Below are 21,320 nucleotides of genomic sequence, written 5' to 3'. Positions count from 1 at the left end.
CACGAAACACAGACGTCTTGAAGATGGAAATTTTTGAGGGGAACACCATTCACCAACTCATTTGATACCAAATGATTCATTTTGCGTAAGTGAATGTGACCCATTCGTCTGTGCCAAGAGATAGTGTCTTTTTCTGTGGCTTTGGAAACGAAACAAGTTGCTTGTGCAGACGTAGTAATAGCTTGGCTCATATCAAGGACGTACAAATCATTTATCCTTGGAGCCGACAAGAGAATCCATTCTTTTGGAATTTTGAAGCCGGGTTTCAGCACATAACATCCATTAGCATCAAAGTGTACTGAAAATTGCTTGTCACAGATTTGAGAAACACTAAGAAGATTGTGATCAAGTTGTTGCACAAAGTTGATCTTGTCAAAGCTGACAATCCCGTTGGATATCATTCCTTCACCCGTTATATATCCACCTTTATCTCCAGCAAAAGCAACATAACCTCCTCTAATAGATTTGACGTCGTAGAGAAGCTTCATGTCGCCTGTCATGTGCTTGGATGCCCCACTATCAACAATCCAATGACTACTGACAGTTCCTCCTGGAACACCCTGCACATGAACTCAAATGAATTAGTTGGAGATGGGGACCCAAGCCATTGTGGTCTTGGGTCTTCCATTTTCATCAATGACAATAACTACTTGTCTTTGATGGTTGGTGAATTGTGATGGTCCCCCTGATTCAGTAACCGATTTAGGTTTCCAGGTCTGTTTTGTTTTACCAGTGTCTTTCTTTAAAACTTTAACTTCTTGATTGTTTGAAGTTTTAGAATTGTCTGGTTTTACAGCAACAGATTGTTTTTGAACCACATCAGTTTTAATTGCTTTTTCAATCTTCTTGACCTGTTGGCGTTTCTGTTTCTTCTCCCTTTCTTTTGCAAGGCGGGGATCTTGTTTTACAGAAACAGATCGCTTACGGTCATTGTGGTCACGGGGAACATCAACTTTTTCTTTTTGCTTATGAAGATATGGACAATTTCGAATAATATGTCCAATTGTTCCACATTCAAAACATGATCTTCGTTCAACAAACCCCGAAGTATCATGTGATCGATTAGCCGATGATGTTGAACTTTGTGAACCCGAGGTACTAGGTTTTGAACTGCTTGGTTCATTCCTTTTCTGTATAATGGCTTTCTTGACAAAATCTAAGTTAGATTTGTTTTCAAAAGTCTCAATTTTATCCGTTCCCGTCGATTTCACAAAGTTAACGTTTTTCTTCTTCTTTTGATTCGGCTTCTTTTGGGCTTGAGCCGGTGATTTTTCTTTGGGCTTGGTGTGATTTTGCTGTTTTGGCACTGTTGGTAATTTCTTGTTGCCAAATTGTTTTCGAATTTCAGCCTTTGGAATAGGAGGACACTGTGTAACTGTAACACGTGGTCCTGTCTTTCCCAAAAACTTACTTGTCGAATTTTCAAAGACTTTACAGATTAAGGATTGATTAACATTCTTAATGGGAAAATCTTTGTCTGAGTAAATTTTATCATCACCAACAAGAGTGTACAGCAAATTCACACTCTCCGGCTCTTCTGCAGATGAGGACTCAGTTGCAACAGTCTTAGCGGGTTTTACAGGGGGATCACATAGAATGTGATTCTCGAGAGGTATGTCCTCATTTTTGGCTACCGCATCAGACTTTGCTGGAACAGCATCATCAGATTCATCATCAGAAGAATCAGCATCCTCAATCACATTTAAGGTTTAAAGAGGTTTGGATAGACCACTGATGTACTATCATTTTCTCTTTTGCTCGCCAGGTAACTCATTTTTGATTTTCTATTGTTTTTGTGGTTTTTGAATTTTTCGATGTTTTTGGATTTTCAGATTTTTGGATTTACTCCCCCTAAAATCAATAAACTAAGACAAATTTAAAAAAAAACACACAAAGGTATTTACAAAAATGATTTTCCGATGTTGGTTTACTCTTGCTTGACCTTAATGCCATTTACCAATAATAAGAAGTCAAATCTAGATTTGTCAAAAGCTTTGGTAAATAAGTCGGCACGTTGGTCATCGGTGTGGACCTTAACAACATCGATTAGCCTTTTCTCAAAGCAATCACGTATGAAGTGATATTTGATTTCGATGTGTTTGGTCTTTGAATGCTGCACAGGATTTTTAGTGATATCTAAAGCAGCAGAATTATCAACGTATATAGGAGTAGTTAGGAATTCAAAACCGTAGTCCCGCAATTGTTGTTGGATCCAAAGAACTTGTGAACAACAACTTGAGGCAGCAATGTATTCAGCTTCGCATGTTGATGTAGCGACACACGTCTGCTTCTTGCACTGCCATGTGACTAGGCGATTTCCTAAAAACTGACATCCAGCCGTTGTGGATTTGCCGTCGATTTTGCATCCGCCAAAATCAGAATCACTGAATGCGACCAAGTCAAAGTTATTATCCCTAGGATACCACAGACCGGTGTCGGGGTAAGCCTTCAAATAACGAAAAATCCTTTTGACAGCTGCAAGATGTGAGGCCTTCGGATTAACTTGATATCTGGCAAGTAGACACGTCGGGTACATTATATCTGGCCTTGATGCTGTGAGGTACATAAGGGATCCGATCATCGCGCGATAGTATGAAGGGCTAACAGGTTCACCCTTCAAGTCAGGAGTTATTCCGTGATTAGTTGGCAATGGGGTACCAATGGGCGTTGCATCGGACATCTGGAACCGGCTCAAGATGTCTCCAACATATTTAGTCTGATGGATGAATATCCCAGACTCCGTTTGTTGCACTTGTAGGCACAAAAAGAAATTCATTTCCCCCATAGCACTCATCTCGAACTTATCCTGCATGATGCGCTCGAAATTCCTACACAAAACATCATTAGTAGAACCAAAAATAATATCATCAACATATACCTGAACCAGAAGAAGATCTCCATCTTGTTCTTTGATGAAGAGAGTACAATCGATAAGACCTCTTCGAAAACCGTTCTCCAGCAGATATGTAGATAAGGTTGCATACCAAGCTCGTGGCGCTTGATGAAGACCATAGAGAGCTTTGTTGAGCAACCAAACCCGATCGGGATGAACAGGATCTTCAAAACCTGGAGGCTGTTCGACATATACCTCTTCTTCAACCACACCATGTAGAAATGCACTTTTGACGTCCATCTGATAAACCTTGAATCCTTTGAATGAGGCATAAGCCAGAAAGATCCGAATAGCTTCCAGACGTGCAACTGGTGCATAGACTTCGTTGTAGTCGATCCCTTCAATCTGACGAAAACCTTGAACGACTAAACGAGCTTTGTTTCGAATAACCACTCCACGGTCGTCTTTCTTGCATTTGAAGACCCATCGAGTGCCAATCTTCTTGTAATTCTCAGGTTTTTCAACAAGCTTCCAAACACCCAGCTTGTGAAATTGCTGTAATTCTTCCTGCATGGCTTCAACCCAAGCACTGTCTTTCAATGCTTCCTTCCACGACTTTGGTTCTTCTTGTGACACGTAACACGCGAAGGACCAGTCATTCTGTTGGCCAGATTCTCTTATAGCTGAATACAAACCAGCATTTCGGTTGTTTCTCAGCTGATTACGCGTCTGCACACCGCGATGGACATCTCCTATAATGTTCTGCTGGGGATGGGTATCGTGAATCCTCATTTCAGGATTATCCGGTACACGAGCATTGATACTCAAATTTGTAAGATTAAGATCAACAACCAACTCCACACCAGGAATGTGGTTAGAGGTGGATGCATTCCCTTCAGCAGTATCTATATTCTGCGTATGAGGTGTATCACCAGAGGCACCTTGAACAGGAGCAGCTGGAGCTGAAGATCCTTCAGCTGCATCATGATATTCATCATCTTCAGAAGAGTCATTATAATCAGCAGCATCTTCAAAAACCTCATTTTGAACCATATTGTTGACTGACGAAGAAGCTTGAGGGTCAACAACAATAGGTCTAACCAATGGCGAAACAGCAGCGTTGTCACTTTCCAACAACATCCGAGCCGCTGCTGATTCTTCGTCAAAGGTTGGCAGATTGAAGGAGTCAAATAGCCCATCATAATCGAACATCCACGGATCACCCGGAGCCCTAACAGGACTCGTGTACCTTTGAACCCTGACTTCACTCCATAGCTCAATCTTCTTGGTAGCTAGATTCCAAACACGAAAATTCGGAGTAGCATATCCAAGGAAGAAACCCTCGATAGCTCTTGCACCAAACTTTCCATCCGGCTCAATCATAGTACAAGGAGCACCAAACGGTTCAAGGTAAGAAAGATCCGGTTTCCTTTTCTGAAGGAGTTCGAAGCAAGTCTTGCCATGTCTCTTAACTGTAAGAACTCTGTTCAACGTGTAGCAAGCAGCCGATACAGCCTCTCCCCAGAATTGAATAGGGAGTTCCGACTCTACTAACATTGTTCTTGCAGTTTCTATGATCGTACGATTCTTCCTCTCAGCGACACCATTTTGTTGTGGAGTATAACGAGAACTGTACTCATGAAGAATGCCTTTAGAAGTACAAAACTCATCCATAACTTGATTCTTGAATTCAGTTCCATTGTCGCTTCGGATCCTTTTCACTTTCAACGTATAGAGATTTTCCAACATAGTGAGAAGATCCTTGAGGATGCCAGGAGTTTCACTCTTGTGTGCCATAAAAGATACCCAAGAAAATCTAGAGTAGTCATCAGTAACTACTAAACAATAAGCATCACCAAACGTTGTCTTGTGCTTCATAGGTCCAAAAAGGTCCATATGAAGACGTTCGAGAGGCATGCTGACCGTGTTGATTTTCTTCAAAGGGTGAGACTTCTTTGTTTGCTTCCCCTTTTGGCACGAGACACAGATATCTTGTAGATGAAAACTTCTTACAGGCACACCATTCACAAGATTATTTTTCACCAAATGGTTCATCTTTCTCAAGTGAATGTGTCCCATTCTTCTGTGCCAAGATATAGACTCCTTTTCTGTGGCTTTTGAGACAAAGCAAGTGACTTGTGCAGATGTAGTAATTGCCTGGCTCATATCGAGAATATAAAGATCATTAACTCTCGGAGCCGATAAGAGAATCCATTCTTGTGGAATTTTGAATCCAGGTTTCAGCACATAGCAGCCAGCTTCATCAAAGATCACTAAGAACTTTTTATCGCAGATTTGCGACACACTCAGAAGATTGTGATCAATTTGCTTCACATAATTGATCTTATCAAAGCACACGATACCATTGGAGATACTTCCTTCTCCAGTGATGTACCCACCTTTATCACCCGCAAAGACAACATACCCTCCTCTAATATTTCTCACGTCATACAGGAGCCGTAAGTCGCCAGTCATGTGCCTGGATGCTCCACTATCAACAATCCAATGACTATTAATAGTTCCTCCTAGAACATCCTGCACATGTCATAAAAACATCAGTTGAGAATGGGGACCCAAGCCTTAGTGGTCTTGGGTCGTCCCTTGGCATCACGAAACGTGAGCTCGATCTCTTGATGATTTTTAAGAACAACTGCTCCCCCTGAATTGTCACCCGACTTAGGTAACCAAGGTTGTCTGTGCCTACCAGTTTTTGAAGATTCTGGTTTTACAGGTTGTGACACACTTGGTTCCTTTTGCACTGTTTTAACTTCAGATTTTAAAGCTTTTTCAACAGTTTTCATGTTCTTACGTCGTTGTTTAGTTTCTTGTTCTTTTACAGTTCGTTTATCTTGTTTAGGTGAAACTGACCGACGTTGAGGGTGAACTGTTTCAGGTGGAGCTTTTTCAACCAAGTTCTTCTTTGGAGCATTTGGGCAGTTTCTGATAATGTGCCCAATTTCTCCACATTTGAAACAAGTTCTCCTTTCAACAGACTTAGGAGAACTTGATCGACTACCAGATGTTGAACCTGTAGAACCTGAGGTACTTGCTCTTTCATCACACCCGTTTGTGTGTTGGGTGTAATTGTTATCACTGTTACGTTTTAAAATCTTGACTTGTTGTACAAAATCAGTGTTTGATTTGTTTTCAAAAGTCTCAATTTTATCTGTACCTCTTGATGCTACAAATTTAACATCTTTTCCTTTCTTCATGTAACGAGCTCCTTTTGATTCAACCTTAGCCTTTGGCTTTGGAGCTCGTTGTTGTTGTTTACCTTTAGAAGCAGTAGGTTGTTGAGTGGTTGGAGATTTTTGATTACCAAACTGTTTTCTAATCTCAGCCTTAGGAATTGGATCACATTGTGTTACCACAATTCCCGGAAGTGTTTTTCCCAAAAATTTGTTTGTATTGTCTTCAAAGACTTTGTCAATCAAAGATTTATTTACATTTTTAATTGGAAAAACATGATCTGAGTAGATTTTATTATCTCCAACCAAAGTGTACAACACATTACTGCTTTTAACAGTAGACACACCTGTCTCATCAACCTTGACAGGATCAATCACTTGCTTCTTAACAGATGGAATCTCAGGAGTATCAGGATCACAAAGGATGTGATTCTCTCGTGGAATATCTACTCCTTTCATCTTGCTAAGTGATTTATCCTGATCACTTACAGCCACTTCTGATTCATCATCCGATGTCTCATAGTCCTCGATAATTGGAGGACTTTGCTTCATGGATGATGAAGTTTCTTGTTCCTTAGAGGCTGTGTTTGAAGAATTGTCCGGTTTGAACCCAAGGCCAGTAGTAAACTCCTCAACATCAAGAGGCACACTGGGTTCATACCGAGGCATTTCTTCCTCGTCAGGCATCTTGGTATAGTTGTTCATCAAAGGGGGTGGACATTTGTTATACCCTATGCCTTTCTGATTTCCCTTTAGTTGTTGAACATCGATGATGTGATCAAGCACAAATTGGGAGTTAGAATAACTATCCAATTTCTGTTTGATCGCATCATGTTCACATTGGGCAATGGCTAATTGCTTTTTAGTTTCTTCCACAATGTTAATATATTCATTTATACTCACTTGCTTGTGGTAAACTACTTTGTTAACCTCGGACACATTTTTCTTTAAAGTTTCTATTACAGATTTAAATTCTTTTTCATTCCGAGTTAAAGCCATGTTTGCCTCTTTGCATTTCGACAGTTCAATAACCAAATTCTGGTTATGACTATGAAGCTTTTCTGATTCAAGCTTCATCTCAGTACATGAGTTACAAATACTAGGGGCAGGAGGTTCAGAATTTACCTGACTAGTAGAGGCTGAACCATTTGCCATAAAGGCAGTTTGAAAAGAAAAAGCTCCATCTTCAGAAAATAGCTTTTCCATTTCCGTTGATGTAGCAGCAGCCTTCCTAATCAGAATTGACTTCTGACATTTAAGCTCATCAGCTTCATTCAGAAGATCCTGAATATCTTCACCTTCTTCCTCCTCATCAGGCTCTGAGTGATTATCCCCAGAAACAGAGCCTTCTTCATCTGAACTTCCAGAATAACCAGAACTGTCATCACTTCCAGAAGATTCTTCTTTATGAACATGCTCGATGACCTTAGCATACAATGCAGTTCCACTTCCTTGATCACCTTCACCAAACTGAACTGACCAGTCACATCCTTCATCAGCTTGAACAGCCAAAGCCCGATTGTGATTTGCAGTTCCAGGCTGTCCCTGATTGTTGTTCACTGCCACCATCCTCCGTTCACGGTTTTCTTGTTGGGCATTTACATTCGTCTGGTTTCTGAAAGGGTTGTGATTGCCGTGTTTCGTTGGTCGAGTGCACTCACGTTTAAAGTGCCCTTTCTCGCCACAGTTAAAGCACGTGACAGCATTAATATCAAACCCATACTTCGTGTTTTTCTTTCCTTCCAACGAAGTTCTTCCAGTTCGCGCCATGAAATCTTTTGCCCTTCTAACCGCACTAGCAAAAGCCCATTTAATATCCATCAACTCCATTTCTTCCTTGTCGATCTGATCATAATCTTCATTGGTCATGTTGATGTTTCCAAGCTGACCTGCTACCAAACCACAGTATGCACTGACCATGGTGTTGATAATCTCCATATGTTCCTTAGCAACTTCAATGCTAAGGTGTGAAAGATTTGAGTTGTCGACTCGGATTGTGTGATGACTTTGGGGTTGAGGTTGAGGATTGCTTGTATAGTGAGCTTGCTGTTGTTGTTGTTGAGGTTGTGGTTGTGGCTGTGTTGGAACAGGAATGTAGGACCTCGGATCGAATTGAGGTTGTGGTGGAGCAGCTGTTGACTGAGGAAACGGAAAGGAACTTGAACTTGTATTGGACACAAATGCAGTCTGCAGCTTAGGTTGCTGTTGCTGAGCTGCAGCGGATCTTGCCAAAGCATCGAATCCTGGAAGATACATTTCTGTATTCTGAGGAGCTGGAGCACGCCTTGCTTTCCTAATTTCTTCATCATTTTTATGTTCCAGCTTTTGAATGAACTCATAGATGTTGACTTGATCTAGAGTTCCAGTATGCTTCAACAGCTCAATGAAAGAACTCCACTTTGGAGGTAAGGCGTCAGCAAATCTACTCACCATGTCTTGTTGAGTAGAGACAACTCCATAAGCACACATTTCACTAATCAAATGATAGAAACGTGTGATCATATCATTCAGAGTCTCGTTTTCCAAAAACTGAAAGGATTCAAACTCTTTCTTCAACAAATCATGCCGAGATTTTCGAGCAGCTGCATTGCCTTCTCCTCTAGCAACTAAGGCATCCCACAATGCTTTCGTGGACTTGCAATATGAGAACTGATGGTAGATGTCTTTGTTGAGTGCTTGAGTAAGTGTGGCAAAGGCCTTTTTCTCCAATTCATAAGCCTTCTTGTCATTTTCAAGCATATTGGCATAACCCTCTGAAGTTGACGCAGCAGTTTCAAGATTAGTATTGAACGCATTGATGAAACACGTCCAAAGATCAGTGCTTTGCCCTTGAACGTATGTGTGAAAACGGTTTTTCCATGATGGAAAATCGTTCATATGGTTCAACTTAGGTGGACGATTGTTGCTGCCAGTTTCACTCTCACTAATCAGAAGGTTCTGAAGACTTTGACTTTGATTGGATACCAAAGCCCATTGACTTGGACTGATTGATGGTTGTGGAATCATACTCTTTGCCCAATCTGCAGCAGTGACTAACTCTTGATTGGTTCGTGAGTCCAAACTCCAATCCCATGGACTTGTACAGCTCATTTTGATCAACTATAAATTGAGAATCTACACAAGCACAGACTGTTAAGTGCAAAAACAGATATGAATCGAAAGATGCAACCTGTTCGAAAGGTCAATACTAGTTCGAATGATCAACAAGGTTCGAAAGATCCTTGTTGAGTTTCGAACAAAGACTTCGAAGGATTGACTTCGAAAGATTGACTATACGAAGGATCCTTATCTTTCGAAAGATGATTTCGAAAGATTCTCCTTATGTTTCGAACACAGGTCTCGAAAGATGACACTTGTTCGAAGAATCAACAGTGTTCGAAGGATCACTGTTGATGGCTCGAACAATAACCTCGAAAGATAACCTTGAAAGATTCACCCAACACGAAGGATCCTTATCTTTCGTAATGAACAGTAACTCGAAGGATGTATCTATCGAAAAGATTCCTTGACTCGAAGGATAACACACTGACTTCGAAAGATGTTCGAAGGATGGTTATCTTTCGAATCTCCTTGATCGAAGGATGATCCTTCGAGCTCGAAAGTTATCTTTCGACGGTCTGACACACTGACAAAAGTACGACAGGTTGGTGAAAAGTTGATGTGGTTGGTGAGCCAACTTTCGGCAGAAAGGTATGTGCAGACACGACTTTTCACCAACTTTTTTGACTTTCAAAAAGTTTTCCCAAAATGGCAACCTTATCAACAAGATCTGGTCACCGGAAACACACCGGAGATATGGCCGGAAAAATCAAAGTCACTTAAAAACAAGTTTTCAAGTTACCCAACCCAACCTTGAACACTCCCGAAGGTTTAGAAACCGTTTTTCAGTTAAAAAAAGCAAGAAAACCACAAAAAACGGGTGCTAAACCAAGTGTTCAAACACACCAAGAACTCGAACAACCCGGTTTTAAACAAGGTAAAGAGCCAAGCTCTGATACCACTTGTTGGTCCCTTTTCTCGGAGGATGGAGAACAAACCTAAACCTTGTTATACAAACTCACTAGCGAGTGCGGAATCCAAGCTAGCGAGCAAACCGGGATGATGCAAGAACAAACACAAGAACACACAAGATTCAACGATTAACACCACTTGTATTAATGCTTAGAAAGTTTCCGGTTACAAGCACAATGTTTACAATCAGTTTGCAAACTCTCAAAGTGTATGTGTGTGTGTTTTCAGCAGAGTATCCTCTCTATCTCTCGGATGTTCTCTCTCTTGGTGTCTGCCTTGTGTCTACTGAAACCAACACACTGCATGGGTATTTATACCCATACACAGCAGGTCTTGGTCGAAGGATCCGATAGATGATCCGAAGGATCATCTATCGATGACAACATGTTCGAATGATCAGCAATGACCTCGAAGGATGATCCTTCGAGGTCCAACAATTCGAAGCATATCTTTCGAGTACCTCGAAGGATCAACAGTATCCTTCGAGGCTATCCTTCGATTCAGACTAGCATATTACAAACAGATTGACCAAGTCAAACTAGGAGGATAGTTGACTTGGTCAACTTACAGACTAACTTTGGACATCGTTTATATACAGACCGAATACAGACAAAGTACAGACACAAGTGCACCAACAATATGTATGGAAACGATCAGCCCAACCCGGATACTCGTTTAAATGCATCAGCTTCGGAGGTCGATTCAAACTTCCTGTTTCGCTTTCGCTCAGTAAGATACTTTGGATACTCGGAGTTTGATTCGAGACTAACGCCCACTGATTGGCTTGAGAAGATGTCGACACTGGAGACTCGGCCCATGAAGGAGATAGACTTGTACTTGTGTACTTTCCACTATCGGGAGCCGGTGTACCCCACCATGAGGGAGTGAAACCAGAACTGGTATATTTACCACTGTCTGGGGCCGGATTCCACCAATTCGGATTCATGATTGATAAGCAAAATAAATGCTAAGTGAATATTCCGAAAGATCACACACAGCCGAAAGGTCCTGTTCGAAAGATCTGAAATCACAGAAACTTGTTAACAATAAACAGACCACAATCGAAAGATCAAATCTTGTTCGAAGGATCAACAGTGCTCGAAAGATCACTGTTGAATCTCGAACAATGATTTCGAAAGATTCACAAACTCGAAGGATTCACTATTTGAAAGATCCCTATCTTTCGAGTATATATCCTTATCTTTCGTATAGCAGTCTTTCGAATAGATTCCCTGATCGAAAGATATGTTTCGGACTTCGAAGGATGGGTCGAAAGACGATGATCTATCGAGCCTCCCTTGATCGAAAGATGGTCTTTCGATGTCGAAAGATATCTTTCGAGATCCACTGACACACTGACACTGATGTGAAAGGTTGGTGAAAAGGTGATGGGTTGGTAAGTCAACTTTCGGCAGAAAGGATATGGTCAGATGTACTTTCCCACCAACTTTGAAAATTTTACCCAAAATAGACACCCCTTATCCAGAACCAGTCACCGGAATAATGACCGGAGATATGGCCGGAAATCACCAAAAGCTTAAAAACAAGTTTTTAAGTTACCCAACCCGCTTATGAACACTCCCGGTAAGTTTAGAACACGTTTTTCAGTTTAAAAGTGCAATAAAAACTCCAAAAACGGGTGCAAAACCAAATGTCCAAACACACCAAGAACTTGAATAAAACCCGGTTTTAAACAAGGTAAAGAGGCTTAGCTCTGATACCACTTGTAGGTCCCTTGTCGGAGGATGACGAACCTAAACCTTGTTATACTAACCCACTAGCAAGTGCGGAATCCAAGCTAGCAAGCAAACCGGGATGAGACAAGTATAAAGCACAACACACAAGGTTCACCGATTAACACCACTGTATTAATACGTATGAAGGTTTCGGTTACAAGCACAATGTTTACAAATCTAACTTGCAAACTCTCAAGTGTGTGTGTGTTTCTGGATAGAATGCTCTCAAACTCTCTCGAAAGTGTCTGTGTGAATCTATCTACCAAGTCTCTCAAAGTGTGGGTATGTTTCTGTCTAAGTCTCTATTGAGAACAACACTGCATGGGTATATATATACCCAGCATCTGATGTCTGGTCCGAAGGATCCGATAGATGATCGAAGGATCATCTATCGATGACAAAGCTGTCGCATGATCCACAAATACTTCGAAGGATTGCATATCCTTCGAAGTCTAACAGTATCCTTGGTAGCCTATCTTTCGATGTCATCGAAGGATCTACAATATCCTTCGATTAGCTATCCTTCGACACAGAACATCTTACAACATTTTACAAACTGTTGTCCAAGTCAAACCGGAGGATGGTTGACTTGGTCAACTAACAACAATAACAAGGACATCGTTTACATCGTGACCGAATACAGACAAAGTACAGACACAAGTGCACCAACATAATATATGTAACATGAGTTAGACAACATCATCACATCTAAGTCCCCGGACAACATAACCATTAACTTAGAAAAGCCGTGGAATATATGAATAGTACTATTTGGGTCGACACCCCCTTTCATGGTTAGTCGCGCTAACCTCGACTGTTGTGTCAAATGATTGCATATTATCCATGTTACTTGAAATGTTTTGTGATGAAGCATTTGTTGGGGCGTACGAGGAAGTCGGGGTTTGGTTATGGGTTCATGGTAACAATATATACGTTACATGTGTTAAGACAACAACTATTTACATAAGAATACAAACCTGCGAACTCACCAACTCGTTTAGTTTTTAAGCATTTTTTTCAGGAAATGGAAATTAGACGGGATATGGACTCTTTCACTTTTGGACATGCATGCTTAGGATTGCAACCTGAGATTTTTCCATTTTGTTACAGACTAGAGCCCTAGTTTATAAAACAATTATTCGGGGGAATTGTAATCCCAAACTAAAGACATCTATGTAATTTTCTATTTTTAAATACATTTTAATTATTCTCTTTTACCATGTGTTCGTATGATATCTGGTTCATCGCTCCCTTGTGTTTCCGCCTTCAGCGGAGGTGTGACAGTTTTTCGGTTGAAATTATAATATAAATATTTTTTTTGTTGTTACCAAGTCTTTAGAAAACCCTTGAGCTCCACATGATAACGTTTTGGAAGTCAAAGAGGAAAATGCTCTAGTGGTCTAACCGACACTACTAGAAAATAGGTCTAATGCAACTTTTTAGAAGCAACCCTTTTCAAATGAGTTGCATTTGTCTCTAATGCAACTTCATTGAACATAAAGGTTGCATTAGAAGATCTAATGCAACCTTGTTATTTAAAAGTTGCAACTTTTACTAAAAATTGCAACTTTTTTCTTAAAAGGTTGCAAATTTTACTGAAACTGTAACTTTTGATATAAAGGTTGCATTGTGAAAATTTATATGCAACTCTAATTTTAAAAGGTTGCATTGTTAGAAGTTAAATGAAACTCTTATTTTAAAGGTTGTATTGTTGGAAGTTAAATACATTTTGTATAGCAAATGAAAGATAAAAATTCAAAAAATAAAGTCGCTTCCAAAAGGATATTAAATGTGTATGATTTACATCGATCAAAAGTCATATACTAAAATACCAGTACCGATTCCGAAAATACTATTACCAAAACCGATGTCGGGTCGGCATTGGTTCGGTTTGTCACGCTACCAGTACCATACCGACAAATGTTATACAACTTGCGATACCAAAAAATATTCAATACAACTTCTTTTCCAACAAATATATACTGATCGAAAGAAAAACAAAATACATCACAAATGCAAATTGGTTAAGAAAAATCAAACTAGTATAAACAGTGAATTTAAAGCTTAAAAACACATTATTTCATACGATATACATTTTAATATATAATATTAATTCATACGATATACATTATAATATATAATATATATAAGTATATATAATGATTATAATAATAATAACGTTAACTTTAGCTTTCCCCCAAATTGATTTTATTACCTATAATGTTTAGTATATAAAAAACGAAATATAAATTTTATTATCCTCACGACCTTAAAAAAGAATACCCCCAAATTCAAGTTTTTTTGTTCTATTACCCGGTCACTACCAAATTACAAATCTCCAACTTCCCTCTCTCCCAAAATTTCCCTCCTATACCCTAAATCAATTTCCCTCTCTAGAATTGCTAATCCATTTTCCCTCTATGCAGATCTCCACCAAGGTTAATGGAGCACATAACTATCGCACCAATGGGGGCCACCACCAGCGGCGTTCTCTCTCTATCTTCCTTTGTCCACTTCACCACCATCGCTGACTGTTAACCACCGTATGCTGCTGCAATCCGACGTCCCAGTGCCCTTGCCCCTATACGATTTGCCAGCCTGGTCCAAATTTTGTAAGACTTTTCTCGTTTCTGCACATTTACTAGGATCATCATAAACCCCCTTAATTTTTAGTCGCGTTGATATTCTTATTGCTAATTTGAATGCCATGTTTGTTCCCAATTTTATGTTGTTTGTTGTTGTAATTTTGCTACCTTTTATAACTTAAGTGATTATATTGTATTGTGAAAGTTGTATGATTCACCTACCCTTTCATTCGAGTCCAACAATTTTTGTATATTTGTTATTGTCATAATTTTATACATAGAATGTATTTTCTGCAGATGTAAAAGAAACATAAGATGATGAGTGTATTGTGGGGTTACTATTAAAATTAATAATCTGTCTAGTATTCTTTTCATTAGTTAGCATAGTGGCTTCTTTTTAAAAACTTTCCTTAGACTGCAGGGAGTGGGGCGTTGGTTGGGGCGGGGAAACCCCTTCAACGCCAGCTGCGCCATTCTGGGTTGGCGTTGGTTGGGGCGGTGCCCCTTTGGCGTGGGGTGGGGTGGGGTGGGGTGGGGTGGGGCGGGGTGACTTGGCTGGCTTTGGTTGGCTGGTTCAATAAGGCTGGTTTTGGTTGGCTACTTTAATTAAAAAAAAATTCACATGGCTGGCCACGCCACGCCAAGCCATGCCACACCACACCCATCATTTTTTACCATAAGCTTGTGGATCCCACCCTCGTCACGTGTCGAGCAATGCCCCCAACCCAAGCCCCTCCACTCCCCGCAGTCTTAAAGACTTTTGTATTCGGATTATCTATATTATGGTTTAATTATATGAATTGCCCATTAAATTAAAGGTTAAAGTCAAAACCATTATGTTTTTTCATGACATCAACTCTTCATCGACATGCTATGTGCTTTTTTATTTTCTCAAAGAAAATATAATGTTGATAAATCTTGGATTTTTGAATGACAACCATTATTTTAATCTTTGTATGTTAAGTGGTCAAGTTCCTTGTTTTGATTTACATCTGAAGTAATCATATTGATTTGCAACTGTATGGAAATATATTGCTTCATTCCAATTCTAAGTTTGTCTCCAAATATTCATATGTTCTATCTGATTGAGTAACATGATAAACTTGCCCCAGTTTTTGTCCTGTTTGTGTTTCTTGGTACATATTATATTTTCTTGTTCTTGTACCGTATTATTAGATTAAATATAACGTGTGTGATCGGTGATTGGTCTGGCGACTATGGAATTGATTTATAAGGGGTTAAACTGATGATTGTAAAAGATAAAATCTTTCTATGTTGTTTTTGTTTATGCTCTGATTAGGGGTGCAAACAAGCGGGGTGCAAACAAGCTGGCCCGAGTTGAGTCTGTGGTTGACTAGGCTTGAGCTCGAGCTCATTTAACTTATGGAACCTTGAAGCTTGAGCTTGGGTCGTAGGTAGTTTTTCAAGCTCGAGTTCGGCTAGGGCTCGGCTTATTTATTATTTATAAATTAGTTGTTATAATTATTATTTAATATATAATTTAGTTAAATTTTTTTCATAATTTTATAATAAACAATTATTATTGTTTAAATACATATTTTATATATAAATAAAAAAATATATAAACATTAGGCTTGTTTAAGCTCACAAGCTTGGTTTTAAATTACGTAATGCGCTCTGATGGAAGGAGCTTGTGGAGAAAGCGCGATCTCAGCAACTACAGCCCCTTGAATACAACTCAGGTAACAACTAAGTTAAATTAGTAATTTGGATCTTGTTTCATTACAAAAACTTGTGGACAAAATGGTATTGAATTATGTGGTTCTGGATGCAGGGACTTTCACTCTCTCCAACTTAGGCATGTTTGGAGTGGATCGCTTTGATGCTATTCTACCACCTGGGCAGGCATTTATTAACAAATAGTGTGATTTTTTTCAAAACATTCTTCTTTCCAAGTTAGATTTAGTCTTATTAACATGTCTATTTGTAAAAGTCAGGTTGGCCGCAACACTGTTGTTCAAAAATAATTTTAAAGTTTTTAGTAACCTATTAAGCTGTCAGATATGATTATAAAAGTTATATTATTTCAATTATACTTCACCTATATGAATAAACTGATTTTGGAGGTTTTATGCACTAAAAGTACACTTTGGGCACTTTTGACCCATTTCCTTTTTTATTTTAGCATTTCAATTGGTCAAGCTAGACATGGTATCTTCTATATTCCACTTCTTTTAGCAGTCACAAGTTGGCTAAAACTCGATAAGCAAAGCTTGGGCTCGGGCTTGAGCTAGCTTAAGCTCTACTCGTTTGCACCCCTACCTGTGATTCATGTGACTAATCATTGAGTTCTGCTGGATCTATTTCTCCCTTTTCAAGAGTGTTTGGATGTTTCAGGTGATTGGATTCTTCTGGTGCTTGTTCTCTGTAGATATGGCTGATGACTGCTGGCTTGCTACATGCAAGGATAACATGAATTGTGATATAACGTCTCCATACTGTGGTGAAAACCGTATTATGGGGGATTATGCATTTTTTAACACAAGTTGCAAACCTCTTCAACCATCTTAAATAACTCTGGTAGTAAGCATTTTATTATTTTTCAATCAGTTAGCTCGCTTGGTCAAAACCTCAAGACAAGTACCTACTTATGGGATTTTTGAACAGGTATTATTCTAGTTTCTTCTTCTAGGCAACATGTAAGTGGGAAATGTTTGTATATCTTGCATACTCATTATGTTATTGAACTATTTATGCACATATTTTATTTTGATTGTTTTGGTTGGTGCAACATAGATATCTTCACTCAATGACATTAAGAGTAGAAATGAGGGTAAAAAGGAGGGATGCAGAGGTATGGATGTCCCACAAGATGCTTCCTGAAGATCTGAAGGAAGGTGTGACACTCTATGAACAAAAGAAAACAGGAAGTCAATGAAGAATCTCTTGTTCACAAGCTGCCCGAGGACTTATGGAAGGACATAAAGTTCAATGGACAATACAACCGGCAACCAAACTGCCAAATTGTTCATGTAAAATAACATCAGGCATATATAATAATATCTCATACTGCTCCAAGTATAGAAAAAAACCCACAAATCAGTAGCATCACAAGGCTGTTTGGAAGGTTTTATTATCAAACCCAGCAACCTATTCCTTATATTGCCTTTTCCATTGTAATTGACCCGTTTATTTTTATTTTGATTACATTGTAATATTGAGTTTGGACATATGTTAATATATAAGGGTATCTTTTGCATTTTTCTTACTATTGTATTGGTGTAATTGAGATAATAATATAAATTTTAGTACTTTAAACAATGATGCTATGGAGTTGTATTTGATTGTAAAAAACGGTTGCATTTGTTATAACCAAAATCTTTAAAAGCGTTGCATTTGATGTAAAAAAAGGTTGCATTTGAGTGAAACAAAAGTTGCTTTTAGTGTAGCAAAGGTTGCATTTCGCGCATCAAAGGTTGCATTTAAAAGTAAAAAAGTTGCTCTAGCTTGTAAAAAAGGTTGCATTATAAAAAGGTTGCATTTGAATACTAAATGCAACCTTTTCAAAAAAAGTTGCATTATCTAACAAAAAAGTTGCATTAGGTCTAATGCAACTTCGCCTAACGCAGCTTTTGTTAAAAGGTTGCATTAGGCCTAATGTAACCTTTACAAGGCCTAATGTAACACTTTACTAGAGTTGCATTAGCTTCATTTTCTTGTAGTGCGAACAGCGTTTCGGGGGTCTAACCAGACAACGCTTCAATGGTCCAATCGGACAATATGCTAGCTAGTAGTTGAACCGGGCAACACATATGATCAAGTCTATGAAGATGAGATACTAGATATTGAATTAACTGATATATACGTTTTTGACGTTTAGCTCTCACTTTCTAACAATATAAATAGGAAAGGAGTGTAAGGATTGGTAAGCTTTCCTGGAAAGAAGCTACTCGACTCAAAGACGAGAGGAAGCGAGTGAAAAGGGGGGAGTATGATATCATAATGAAGCAAGACTAGACTGAATAGACTGTTGGTATCATAAAAAATGGGTCCATCCCCTCTTTGATCCATAAGATGACGAGTATGATACAAATTTAGGTTGGTCAATGATGATTGTTGTCGGAAGCAATCAAGCTGTGTATTGTTATTCTCTATGTTAGGTTATGTATTTTTTTTTTTTTAATTTTAGTTAATATATTTTTTTTTATATTTATTTTATGAATTGGTTTATGTATATTTTTAGTTTTAGTTGGTGTATGTTTTTATTTTTAATTTATGAATGTTAATTTAAGAGTTAAATGCCATTTTAGTTCTTGTGGTTTAGACAGTTTTGCCAGTTTAGTTCAAAGGTTTCATTTATAGCCTATGGGTTCAAAAAGTTTTCAACGTTGCCATTTTGATCCAACTGATTTAACCTCATCCATGCTCTTCAATTACTCAGAGGTGTTTTTTTGTCGTTTTGCATTTTCATTAAGTTAATCCTTTCACATGACTAAAATGGCATTTAAAAAATACATACACATCACACAACCCTAACTCGATCTATCTCTCCCATCTCTCTCTCTTCATCTCTCTTTCTCTTCTCATCCGCCATCATCGCCACCTCCATCGACCCCCACCTCTGCCACACACACCAACACCCCATCACTCCGCCACACACCACCACCACCTCGAAAACAAACCCACCATTGTCGCTTTGCTTTTTCGTCCTCGAGCGACTTCGAACCAGATTTAACCAGCCCTGCCCAACCTCCACCCATTCTGTCCCACATAACCTCGAAACCCTACTATAGAATAATGTGTGTTAATTTACAAGATTGTGGTGTTCCGATATATGGTGGCTATGTAAACTAGAGTACGATGGATGGCAAATTGACCCATTGGTGCAATGCCAAATTTTACTCAAGAACTCTTGGAGTGGGTGGGTTATGTTAAAAAAAATGTTGTTTTGGGTTCAAAAGCATATTCAGGTTCAAAACCTCAAAAGCCCTAACTTAATAAATTTTGGTTCGGATTTGATTCAAGCATCAATCCTGTCCGCCCACCCCAAATTGAGTTCTGATTTGTGTGGTCTGATTGAAAATGAAAGCAAACAATAGGTGAATTAATGGGAGTCGCCGCAGGAATTTCTTGGAAATATGGCGGTAGTTATTATCTTGAAATAGCTAAAAAGACAAAAATGCCCTTCGAGTTAACGTTAAAAAACAGATGGAGTTAGTCAGTTGGACTAAAATGGCAACGTTGAAAACTTTTTGAACCCACAAACTATAAATAAAAATCTTTGAACTAAACTGACAAAAGTGACCAAAACAAAAGGACTAAAATGAAATTTAACTCTTAATTTAATTTTAAACAATATTCTAGCATTATTTTATAAAAATCTCTAGTGGCATTTGAACAACCCTACCTTCCCTCCCAAAGTCTTTCTCTCTCTTTCGGACAAAAGATGGTAACCCTAGAAGCAGAAGACGTACATTCCGATGATCATCGGTGGGCGCAGAAAGCCAAACACTCAATCCCTGAAGAAATAATCGAAGAGATCCTCTCTATACTCCCCGTCAAATCCATCCTTCGATTCAAATCCGTCTGTAAACCATGGCTCTCCCTCATCTCCAACTCATCATTCACCAAACTCTACTCCGCCGCTGGCCACCGTACTACCGCCTTATTCTTCTCCGCTTTCGATGCATCCACCAACACACGTTACTTCTTCTCCGGCGCTCGTGACGGCGGATCAGTGGTTAATCTCATCAAACTCACCACTCCTCATCTCGTCAGCCTATCCGAACATTTGAACGGGCTGGTATGTTTTACTACCCGATATATTGCTTTTAGTGAAATTTACGCATACGTTTTTAACCCCAGCACTCATAAGTTTTTCAAACTCCCTCATCGGGTTTCTTTCCGGAATTACGGTTATGAAAAGAATGATATGTTTTACTTGTTTGGGTTTGATGAATCAAGTAATGACCACAAGGTTTTGTTCATTGATTTTGGATTAACTAAAATTAAACCTACTACAATAGAGGTAATGATTTTTTCCATGGCAACTTACTCATGGAGAAAGATCAATGTGGATCTTCCTCCTGGTATGAGTGACATTCGTTGGTGCTCTGCCACCGGAGCTAGTGTTTGTGTCAATAGCACAATACATATGATGCTTCAATGTCCACTCCAAATTTTGGCATTCGATTTGAGAAAAGAGGAGTTTTCAATTGTTAACGTTCCTCATGATGCAATGGTCCAAACTATGTATGTCATGATACCTCACGCACGGTTTATAAAAATCAATGGCTTATTAGGCGTCGCTAGTATTGATTTCATGGAGGGATTATACGAAGTGGACATTTGGATGCTGCAAGCCTATGAAAATCAAGTTTGGGTCAGAGAAACCATTACGGTCCCCCTCTGCAAGTCTCATGGCCATTATCCGTGTGATTCTATTAATATGGACGAGATTATCTTTACCCCAAAGTTGTTGTATGAGAATTTGATGAATGTGACCATCTATAACATGAAGACTAAATGTTTTAACTCAGTTCAACTCACTCTTGGTCATCGATTTCTATGCCCAAATTCGTTGACTGTGGAGCGAATCAATTGTTATGTTGAAAGCCTCATTCCCTTACAGAACTAGCATGCTGCAATTCAGGTTTACATTTTGTTAATGCACGTTCTTATAAAGTTTCTATTGACACTGCAATTATGTTAAATAGTATTTTGAATCTTGTATCCCTAAACACATTTTGCTGTTTACAAAATACTTTACAAGATCAACACAAGTATGCCTCTCTATCGTCACTAGGTGTAATACATATCTCTCGAAAATAATAGTAAGTTTGTGTTCACTTGGCTCACGCCGTGTACCATGTTTGAAAACCCGAGGCGTGAGCTCAAATGCCTGTTTAAAACTCGATCAAACCCGTTCACAACCTGTTTACAAAACCTACCCATTTACAACCCACTAGCCCGTTACTAAAACCTGTTTACAAAACCTACCCATTTA

At 39.0% G+C, this 21,320-nt stretch overlaps 1 protein-coding gene and 1 long non-coding RNA gene across 4 annotated transcripts; both read left to right on the top strand.

The window, feature by feature from the left end:
- Nucleotides 1-13,961: 13,961 nt before the first annotated feature.
- LOC110941112 lies at nucleotides 13,962-17,585 on the top strand. Of its 2 annotated transcripts, none has more exons than XR_002593844.2 (3): nucleotides 13,962-14,380; nucleotides 16,712-17,013; nucleotides 17,111-17,585. It is a non-coding gene; the product is annotated as an uncharacterized LOC110941112 (long non-coding RNA). The 2 variants fall into 2 exon arrangements; XR_002593845.2 differs by having other exon boundaries at nucleotides 13,965-14,380; nucleotides 16,712-16,981.
- A 2,126-nt stretch (nucleotides 17,586-19,711) lies between these two features.
- LOC110941113 (F-box protein At1g30790) lies at nucleotides 19,712-21,054 on the top strand. Of its 2 annotated transcripts, XM_022182736.2 has the most exons (2): nucleotides 19,712-20,117; nucleotides 20,617-20,907. In XM_022182736.2, exons 1-2 carry the CDS (start codon nucleotides 19,761-19,763, stop codon nucleotides 20,806-20,808), a joined length of 549 nt encoding a protein of 182 aa, XP_022038428.1. In that variant the 5' UTR covers nucleotides 19,712-19,760; the 3' UTR covers nucleotides 20,809-20,907. The 2 variants fall into 2 exon arrangements, with proteins under 2 accessions (XP_022038428.1, XP_022038427.1); XM_022182735.1 differs by having other exon boundaries at nucleotides 19,712-21,054.
- The last annotated feature ends 266 nt before the right edge of the window (nucleotides 21,055-21,320 follow it).

The sequence above is a fragment of the Helianthus annuus genome, chromosome 5 (assembly GCF_002127325.2).
Source record: "Helianthus annuus cultivar XRQ/B chromosome 5, HanXRQr2.0-SUNRISE, whole genome shotgun sequence".
In the NCBI taxonomy this organism is placed as follows: Eukaryota; Viridiplantae; Streptophyta; class Magnoliopsida; order Asterales; family Asteraceae; genus Helianthus; species Helianthus annuus.
The sequence above is the reverse complement of the archived record's forward strand: the minus strand, read 5'-3'. Positions and strand labels throughout refer to the sequence as shown.